Source organism: Echinops telfairi, unplaced genomic scaffold, assembly GCF_000313985.2.
Source record: "Echinops telfairi isolate 266 unplaced genomic scaffold, ASM31398v2 ScPeMD7_7469;HRSCAF=8507_0, whole genome shotgun sequence".
NCBI classification, from domain to species: Eukaryota; Metazoa; Chordata; class Mammalia; order Afrosoricida; family Tenrecidae; genus Echinops; species Echinops telfairi.
In genome coordinates this window covers 95,036,104-95,046,652 of record NW_022111372.1, presented here as the reverse complement: position 1 = coordinate 95,046,652, position 10,549 = coordinate 95,036,104, and the positions used below count along the sequence as shown (strand labels likewise).

Here is a 10,549-nt window from a genome sequence, read left to right as displayed (position 1 = left end):
GGAGCTCGCGGCCTCCCAGCTGCGCTACTCGGTACCCGAGGAGCAGGCTCCGGGTGCCCTGGTGGGCAACGTGGCGAACGCCCTGGGGCTGGAGCTGCGGCGCCTGGGGCCCGGCTGCCTGCGCATCAGCCATCTGGGCGCGCCCAGCCCACGGTACCTGGAGCTGGACCTGACCAGCGGGGCGCTCTTCGTCAACGAGCGCATGGACCGGGAGGTCCTGTGTGAGCAGCGGCCTCGCTGCCTGCTCAGCCTGGAAGTGTTGGCGCACAGCCCCGTGGCGGTGAAATCCGTGGAGGTGGAGGTATTGGACATCAACGACAACTCGCCGCGCTTCCCACGGCCTGACTACCAGCTGCAGGTAAGCGAGTCCGTGGCTCCCGGAGCGCGCTTTCACATAGAGAGCGCGCAGGACCCGGACGTGGGCGTCAACTCCGTGCAGACGTACGAGCTCAGCCCCAGCGAGCACTTCGAGTTGGACCTTAAGCCCCTGCAGGAGAACAGCAAGGTCCTGGAGCTGGTGCTGCGCAAGGGACTAGATCGCGAGCAGACGGCCTTGCACCACCTGGTTCTCACAGCAGTGGACGGGGGCAGTCCAGCCCGCTCGGGCACGGCGCAGATCTCTGTGAGGGTCCTGGACACGAACGACAACTCTCCCGCTTTTGACCAGTCCACTTACCGGGTCCAGCTGCGGGAGGACGCACCCCCGGGTACCCTGGTGGTGAAGCTGAATGCCTCAGATCCGGATGAGGGCTCCAATGGCCAGCTCAGGTACTCTTTGAGTGGCTACACATCGGACCGGGAGAGGCAGCTCTTCAGCATCGACGCCAGCACCGGGGAAGTGCGTGTGAGTGGAGCTTTGGATTATGAGGAGGCCTCGTCCTACCAGATCTATGTGCAGGCTACTGACCGGGGTCCAGTGCCCATGGCAGGCCACTGCAAGGTACTGGTGGACATCATGGACGTGAATGACAATGCACCAGAGGTGATGCTCAGGGACCTGTATAGTCCAGTGCCTGAGGATGCTGCTCCCAACACTGTTGTGGCCTTTCTCAGCATCAACGATCAAGACTCGGGCCCTAACAAGAAAGTCAGCTTGAGCTTGGAGGCCACCCTGCCTTTCCGACTGAATGGCTTTGGGAGTTCCTACACACTGGTTGTGAGTGGCCCATTGGACCGAGAACGGGTGCCTGCCTACAACATCACAGTGACAGCCACCGATGGGGGCATACCACAACTCACATCCCAACGGACACTGCATGTTGAGATCTCTGACATCAATGACAATCCACCAAGCTTCCTGAAGGACTCCTACTCGGTCTATGTCCAGGAGAACAACTTGCCAGGGGTGTTGCTCTGCACGGTGCAAGCTGAAGACCCAGATGAAAAAAAGAACGCGGAGGTGACCTATTCCCTTTTGGAGAGGGAGATTCAAGGGCTGCCAGTCACCTCCTATGTCTCCATTAACAGTGCCAGTGGCAGCCTTTATGCTGTCAACTCCTTTGACTATGAGAAGTTCCGGGAGTTCTATGTGACTGTGGAGGCCCAGGACAAGGGGAGCCCACCACTGAGTAGCACTATGACTGTCAATGTTTATGTGGTGGACATGAATGACCACGCCCCTAACATTCTGTACCCTACCTCAACCAATTCATCAGCAGCCATTGAGATGGTGCCTCGGACTGCCCCTGCTGGCTATCTGGTCACCAAAGTCATAGCCATGGACTCAGATTCTGGGCAAAATGCTTGGCTCTTTTACCATCTGGCCCAGACATCTGACTTGGACCTCTTTAAAGTAGAACAGCACACAGGAGAAATAAGGACTACCAGGAAGATAGGAGATGAGAGTGGTGCCGCTTACAACCTGACTGTGGTGGTACGAGACAATGGAGAGCCATCCCTGTCAGCGTCTGTGGCCATTACGGTAGCTGTGGTGGACAGGGTTGCCAGGATCCTCCCTGACACCCAGAGACACGTTAAGAGCCCTCGGACATACTCTGAACTTACACTTTATCTTATAATTGCATTAAGCACAGTGTCTTTTATATTTCTTTTGACAATCATTGCTTTGAGCATCATCAAGTGCTACCGCTACACTGCATATGGCACTGCATGTTGTGGAGGCTTCTGTGGAGTGAGGGAGCGGTGTCCCACAGAGCTGTACAAACAGGCCAACAACAATATCGATGCCAGGATACCACAAGGCCTCAAAGTGCAACCACACTTCATTGAAGTGCGAGGGAATGGCTCCCTCACCAAGACCTACTGCTACAAGGCCTGTCTGACAGCAGGCTCAGGGAGTGACACTTTCATGTTTTACAACACAGGGGCCCAGACAGGACCAGGGTCTGGGACAGCAGTGACTGACAGCAGGCACCTCACAGGCCAGAGTGGGCAGAGTGCCGGGAACCTGATCATTCTCAAAAATGAGGCTGCTTCACAGAATGAGGTGAGGCTGCGAAGAGAGTGATTGCGTCTTCCACAAACTCATGCATTTTTATATACCCCCCAATATCAGGGAGATCATCTTTACTGAGTTGACAATGACGGGGGTTATCTGGCATGATGTTTCCTTTCTAGAATGGCGACACTAGAGAATTGTCTTACTGTCCACCCTTCCCCCCACATGTATGAGGGCTGTCTATAAAATCCTTTGAGAAATTAGGACTAGTTTTAAATATTTGTAGAGGAATAAAACCAGCCCGAGAACAAGGGTCTCTTTATATCTTTATGTGCTTTACAGAGTAACAGCATTATATTCAAGGAGAAATAGCTGCTGCTGCTGCTGTATCATCCACAGGAAAAGTTTGTCTAGAAATTCTGAAGGAGTGTTTTTTTGTTTTTAAAGTTCTGAGACCTGCAAGGACTCTATAGGATGTCCATCTTTGGATACATTGAATCATCTACACTGAAAAGTATCCAGTTAATATTGCCCATAACTGTACTGAAGTGATGTGATAGGATCATTGGGAATTTGTGTCCGAGGGAGTAAAGTCAGAGAACGTGGGCCTCCGCCCACAGACAGTGTTTGACTGTATAATGTAGTGACTGTACGAGGAGGCTCCTATTGGAGAAAATGACAGCAAAGCAGAGAGGTGAAGTATCCGCTTGTCTTGTGGAGCCTGAGACATTAGAATGAATGCAGTGGGGATGCAGAGGATGGCGAAGGCCAGAACAAGCTGGGGAGGAAGATGAGACAAAAGGACTTCTCCACAAGGCACTTTTGATTGACAGACTCGATTCTCTCTGAGAAGAGTTCTTTCCATTCAGTTTAAATACAGTCTGAAATCCTTGATCTTTTTTTGCCGGCCGTTCCTATGATTTTTATGAATGTGAAGTGGCCTCCACAAGTCTCTCTTATCTTTAAGTAAAATGCCCATACTTCCAAAGCATTTTCCTTTTCTAAATCTAAAATTGGATTTGCAATGGCCACAAAAGGCTTCCTGTACATGCAGACAGATGTTAATACATGCACTAGTTTTGAATTGTAGGTAGACATGAGGCCAGCTTGCTCAGTATTATGATGAAATCATGAAAACTATTATAAAGTGCATGGATGTGTGTGTGTGTGCATGTGTGTGCTTATGTGTACCTCTGTGTGTGATGCTAATCTCTATATGTCTGCTTGAAATAATAGAGATATGTTTGTGCTACTTTGAACTTGGATTTCTTAAGTCAAATCTTTTCCCCGTAAGGGTGATGAATCTGATAGACACGAAGCCACTATTTTGTACCAAGATTTTCAGAGTTACTACAGAAGGAGTTAACATTTTTGTCCCTCCTATGTTTTTTTTGGATATAATTTTTACAGTATCTTTAATACCTGTATTTCAAATGTCCCAAGTTCTCTCTTTTTAAAAAAACATTTTTTAATAATCTTTTTATTGGGGGCTTGTACAACTCTTATCACAATCCATCCATCTATCCATTGTGTCAAGCACATTTGTACATTTGTTACCATCATAATTCTCAAGCCATTTTCTTTCTACTTGAGCCCTTTGTATTAGCTCCCCATTTTTCCTCTCCCTCCCCACCCCTTTTCCTCACAAACTCTTGATAATTTATAAATTATTATTGTTTTGTCATGTCTTACACTGTCCAATTTCTCCCTTCACCCACTTTTCTGTTGTCCACCCCCAAGGAAGGGGTTATATGTAGATCCTTGTGATCGGTTCCCCCTTTGTACCCCACCCTCCCCCTACCCTCCCAGTATCGCCACTCTCACCACTGGTCCTGAGGGGTTCATCTGTCCTGGATTTCCTGTGTTTCCAGTTCCTATCTGTACCAGTGCACATCCTCTGGTCTAGTCCAAGTTCTCTTTTAAACTGGAGAACTCATGTAAAGTGGAGGTGGTGAGATGAGACTCTCCCATGTACATGCAGGTAGATGTCAGAGGAGCCTGATGCTAGTCAGTGCTGAGCATCCATCCCCAAGAGACAGACTGCAGATCAAGAAAACCAGGGGGGTGGAAAATCAAAGCATTTTCAGAAATCTCTAGTTCTGTAGCATCTGGAAGCATATAAAAAGGCTTAGATTTAAATATGGATGCTGTAGACATTTGCTTAATAAATTCCTGAGAAGCCTTTTGGGACTGGGGTGGGTTGCACATGGTTGCGAGGCTTAGGCAAGGCTCAGCTCTGTCATCCGTTGTGAGTGCTAAGCCCAGAGGAAAGACACTTTTGCACTCTTGCCCTCCTTTTGGCTCAAAGCTTGGGGCAGTTTGAAACATGAACTATTCCTATCTTTTACTGACCCATATGTTAACATGTGCTGTGGTACACAAACCTTTGCTCTAGGATAAGAGTTATGTCAGGAAGTGCATGCTCTTATGGGTCGTTGCCAGGAGAGCACACATGGTTTTAATAAAGGCAGATTTCTGCCAGACACTTGAAAATTCAGTGAAAAGCCCCAAGATCTTCCGCTTCTGAAATGATTGCAATTATAGGAAGAACGATGACTCACACTGTCATAGCGTGGTGAAGTAGGCACTGAAATCTCTCAGCTCTGAAAGCCAGTCCCCATGCTGAGCTTTCTCTTTGTCTTGCCTGTTCACTAAAAAGAGTAGGAGAGGCCCAGGGTGCAGTCAATGCCGTGTGCCCACATTTGTAAGGTGGATTGGATTAGAACGAAAGAGTAAGAGAATTTGTATCCATTGGCCCTTCTCTATGTACAAGATAGTCTGCTTTGTAATATTTTCTGATCACATTATATGTAAGTTTTCCATTGAATATTGACTGGCATCTTGCATACGAGGAAACAAGATCAGAGAGGTCAGGTAACATTCATGATCACACTGCCAGTGATAATTTTAGAGCATATCTGTCTGCTTCCAAAGATTGTGCTTTTGAGAAGAGCGTAACCTGGATAGCGTTTCCCAAACATGAAAATCCTTAGGAGAGCAGGCAGCTCTCATCTTTCCTGAGAAGGAGCTGGTGGGGTTAAACCACTGACCTTGCGGTTAGCAGTGCACACCTGACAACACCACCAGGCTCCTTCGACTCAACCACTCACCACCATCACGTCAATTCTAACCCATAGTGACCCTCTAGGGCAGAAAGAACTGCCCCTGTGGGTTTCAGAAACTGTAACTCTCTGGGAGAAAGGCCCATCCTTTCCCCAAAGAGCAACTAGTAGTTTCCAACTGCTGGCCTTACAGCCGAATGCATCACCACTATGCCACCAGGGCTCCTCCAGGGCTCCTTAGGAGGCAGAAATTCCAACATTTATACTTTTTTTTTTTTGGTACATGATACTCAGGCATGTAGGCTACCACTAGTTCACCTAGTCATGTAAAGTACCTGCTTTTGCATAGAAGAAGGAGCCCTGGTAGCACCACGGTCAAATGCTTGGTGCTAACCGAATGGTCAGCAGTTGCCCAAGGGAGAGAGATGTTGCAACCTGCTCTGTGAAGATTCACAGCCGTGGGAATCCTATGGAGCAGCACTACACTGTCCTCCGAAAGCCCTCTTGAATCAAATTGACATGAGTGAGTTTGGTTGGTTTTGCATAACAGAAGGTATCAACGGAGTGATACCTTCGGTGAATAAAAATGTTACTTCCAGGCGAATCTATTTTCTGAATTTGTTTGCTTTACTATTGGAAAAGCCCATTAAGGGCTTTTATCGCTGTTCTGTCATGGATTTCTCTCTTCTTGCTTATTAAACACCAGCAGTTAACACCAGGCTCTAATCTTTTTGTGGATTTTACCTGCCGTGAACTTATTTCATGAGCCACTTGTGCAATGAGATTTTTTGCAGTAACTAGCTATGGGACAGAATTTCTCTTTGGAGATTTATAAAAACCTAACAGTGAATGTGGTTGGCCGTCCATTCTCCTTGAAAAGGTACTCAATCTCACGGTGGATTCTGTGCATTTGTGGTTTGGGTACTGTGATTGCTGATGAGTGACTCTGCTAATAATGAGCAGGTTTGTCTAGCTGCCTTGGGGACCAGCTGGCAGGCAGGTAGACTGTATAAAAGGGTAGCAGAGATACTTGCAGTGGTAGTGACCTGAGAAAGTTCACCCTTCTTTCCACGGTACGTAATTAATTTCCCTGAGGACTGTCTTTTTTATCTAGTGAGTCTGTCTTGGGACCAGTTTACGTTCCAAGTAAATGGTATGAAGATGAATCTATAAAAATTGTATAATGGTCAGATATACAATATCTGACAAAAATAAGGCAGAACAAATCATATCTATGCACTCTCTTTTCTGTGCTTCCTCCTCTGAGGTTCCTTTTTGAGTGGTTGGGCTGTTTTGTTTTGCAATTTACATTTGGTTATGGGACTGTTCTGAGAAAATGTTCATGTATAATATAATCATTTCTCTAAACTACCTCCTTCCTCCCCCTTTTCTATAGACCTTCTCAGCCAGATGGAATTATGGCTGCGTTCCACTTTGTCTCTTTATCTTGCACACATTCTGACAGTGGAGAAATCTACTTACTGTAGCTGGGATGTCATTGGCTTACCCTTTCGTCTGACCCAGGGGTGAGCCACCACATGGGCATCTGGTCTGACTCAGAATACTCTGCAGGGGCACGGCCTGCCATGATATAAATTGTCTATTGGCATGCTGTCTGTTTGACAGAGTAGCAGAGCCAGTTCTTGCCTTGGTTGTCTACCAATTTCTGCTCTCCATGTGGGGTCAAAATTATGCCAGTTTGAAAATTTGGAGAATTGGAGTCACCACACCCACTGATTTAACCCAATTTGATGGGGCTTTACAGGTGTTTTTGAAAGTGAATTTTGCTGGGTTTCACATGCATATGAAAAGATTGTGTATATAAAAAATAATAACCACTATTTTAAAAAAAGCAAAAGTTAATAGGATTCCTCAGTAGTATTTTCAATGTACCTAGTGTAAAAATTATGCGTGCTTTGCCTTTCAAGGATTTGAATTTGAAAAAATGCAAAGAAAGCTCAGACATTGCAAAGGGGAAGGAAATGCTAGTTCCGTGGCCTATAAGCAACATCCGTTCCTTTCTACCTCTGCAGGGTCAGGACTCCGGGCTCCAGGGAAGTGAGATTGTGTGTGAGAGAGTAATTGCTGTGTCAGCAGGCTGCGCGTCCAGCATTAAGCAGCCGTTGCATTTTCTGTTGTGCTGGAAACCCATTAGGTATTTTTTAGAGCTGTTCATTTTACTTTCCTATTCCATGGATTAAGATTGTAAATGGCTGTTTTTGAGGAAAGCATTCCAACTAGAATCATCATATTTATAAATCTCTTTGCTTGGCTAACCAAAGACTAATATGTAACAGAACAGTGATGATTTTAAATGGTAGATTCTTTCATTTCTTAAATGCCAACATGGTCTATGTTCATTTTATGTTACTGTATAACAAATTATCTGAAATTAATGGGTAAACACACTACCCATGTTGTAGCTCAAAGCCCTGCTCCACGTGGCTGGGTTCTCCGTCCAAGACTGAAATCAATGTTGTCCAGACTGAGTTCGCTTTTGGAGGATCTGGGAAAAGAACTGTTTCCAAGCTCATTCAAGTTGTTGGTAGAATTCAGTTCCTTGAAGGCGTGAGACTGAGGTCCCCATTTTCTTACTGGCTCTCCGTGGGGGAGCATTCTCAGCTCTCAGAGGTTGTTTCAAGTCCTTGCCTGTGCCCCACCATCTTCAGAGCTAGCAATCACCTTCTCTTACATGGGTGCCTGTCACACTTTGCATCTCTACCACACCTCTCTCTGGCCCCTGGCCCCTCTAAAGTTAAATGACTCATGTTACTAGGTCAGTCCCACCTGAATAATCTCTCTTTGTGCCATATAAAAAAATCTACTTATGAGGATAAAAATCCATCATATTCATAGTCTTGGAGATTAGATAAGGTATGTACCCCTGAAATGGGGGTCTGGGGGGCTAGTAGAAGAATTTGTGTCCATCTTCACACAATATTGATGTGGAAAATCTACAGTGGCTACAGCTTTGAAAGTTCTATTATTAAGGAAAAAGTGGTGCTACCACAGTCTCATGTCTCAATGCCATTTATTTATGTCTTTAATGGGAATATCCAACATAAGGTATTTTATTGTTCCATCGAGTAACTGTGGGAGTTTATGAATGTCAGAGGCTATTTAAAAATAATTTTATTTATTTTCTGGTTTGGTTGAGCATATACACAACAAAATATATATGAATTCAACAGTTTGCATATATATCCTTTAGTGACATTGATTGGATCTTCCCAGTTGTGTAACCTTTGTCCCTCTCCTTTTCTAAGTTTCTCCTCTCCTTTTAAAATCAATTTACTGCCCCCAAAGTTTCCTATGTAATCTTTAGAGTTGAAATTGTCAGTTTGATCCCCTGTAGATAGTTCTTTAAAAGGCTTAATACTCAATAGTTAAACTAAACTATTATTTGACTGTAAGAAGATTTCAGGGAATATTTCTGCCTCAAGGTTTAAAGATTATCTCATGGCAATATTTTCAAGGGTTCACCCAACTTCCATGGTGCCAAGAAGTCTTAGTTCATGAGAATTTGAAATTCTGCTCTGCATTTCCCCCTTTTTGATCAAGATTCTTCTATGGAGTCTTACCAGAGGTGATTAATTGATCCATATGTCAAATAATCTGTGGTATAAATACTAAATAACACTACTATGGGAAAAATTGAATCTTTGCTATATTTTTCATAGGAAGTCAGATGGGTTCTTGTTCTTGATTACCAAATGATTACCAAAATTCTTATATAGGTCACCTAATTTCGCTTTTCTAACTCCACGGTTTGTGGCTATTCTTCTTCTAAAGGTCTAACCTTTGAAATAAAAGGTAATGTATTTTTTACAATGAGACAAAGTTTAGCCTTGGAGTACACCATTCCAGTCCTAGAGAACTAAAGAGCCTCATCTTTAGTACAAGGCCTTAGCATATGTCTCATTATGTCAGGAATTTAGGTAGTCAAATGACCTTTCAACGTGGATTTTTGAAAGTTTAATCAAGTCCAGGTTATCATTTTGTAATTTAACTATAGTAGCTTTGATGTTGCATGTTAGCTCATTGATTCAAAAGCATTTAAATACCTATGAAATGCCAGAATTCTGCTAGTCTCTGAAATACAAATGTGAACAGTACAGATGTAATCCTTGCTTACATAGACTTTATGGCTGGACAAGAAAGGAAATGATAGGGTAACTGTAATATATGAAAAATATTAACCCATTGCCTAGAATTGAGTAGTTACACTATAATACTTTCTTCCTTGCCTTTAACCAGCTTGACCTTACTACCATATGACTTCGCATGATTTTGAGCAATGAGTCTGAGAAACATCACGTTGATGATAGGCTCTTGTAGAAAATAGCAACACGACAAATAAATGTGATCACTGAGGAAGTGAGATTATTCAATGAACTCAGTTTCCTGGTCAGTCTTGCTAGCACTGTGCTTCAGCAAAATGAGGTTGGTGATTTCATTTCATTTCAAATATCAAGTTGCAGCAATTTTCATCATGAATGTTATCCAATCTTAGAAAAATTGGCAACATTTACTCAACAGATGTCAAAGTTTTTCTGGAAGGAGGTTTCTACAGCTGACAAGCTGACATTAGTACTGCTGAGGGTACGGAGAGAACTGGCGATGATGCAAATTTTAAAAAAGGGTTTCAGTATATTTTCAAAATGATTTACAAATATTTTTCTTTTGTTCCCACTAATGCCGGTGGTAGAAAATGAGAGTCTTGCATTCAGTATTCACATAGTTCTGTGACACTTTATATTGAGCAAACAAGGGGCCTTCAAAAAGTTTATGATAAAATGCAAATGAAAGATAATGGAGTTTTTCTGTGAAATTTTTAAAACATCCACATCTTTAAAAAAAAATCATTTTATTGGGGGCCCGTATAACTCTTATCACAAACCATTCATCCATCTATTTGTGTCAAACACATTTGTACATATGTTGCCATCATCATTCTCAAAACATTTGCTTTCTACTTGAGCCCTTGGTATCAGCTCCTCATTTTTTCTCCTCCCTCCCCACTTCCTCTCCCCCTTGAACCCTTGATAATGTATAAATTATTATTATTTTGTCATATCTTACACCATCC

The 10,549-nt window shown here is 43.9% G+C and overlaps 1 protein-coding gene across 1 annotated transcript in view; it reads left to right on the top strand.

The window, feature by feature from the left end:
* Nucleotides 1-10,549, top strand: part of LOC123521047 (protocadherin alpha-C2) — a 75,425-nt gene that overhangs the window by 7,285 nt on the left and 57,591 nt on the right. Inside the window, exon 2 of the mRNA XM_045284737.1 lies at nucleotides 5-2,446. Coding sequence (XP_045140672.1) covers nucleotides 5-2,446 — 2,442 coding nt within the window. The remainder of the gene's footprint in view (nucleotides 1-4; nucleotides 2,447-10,549) is intronic.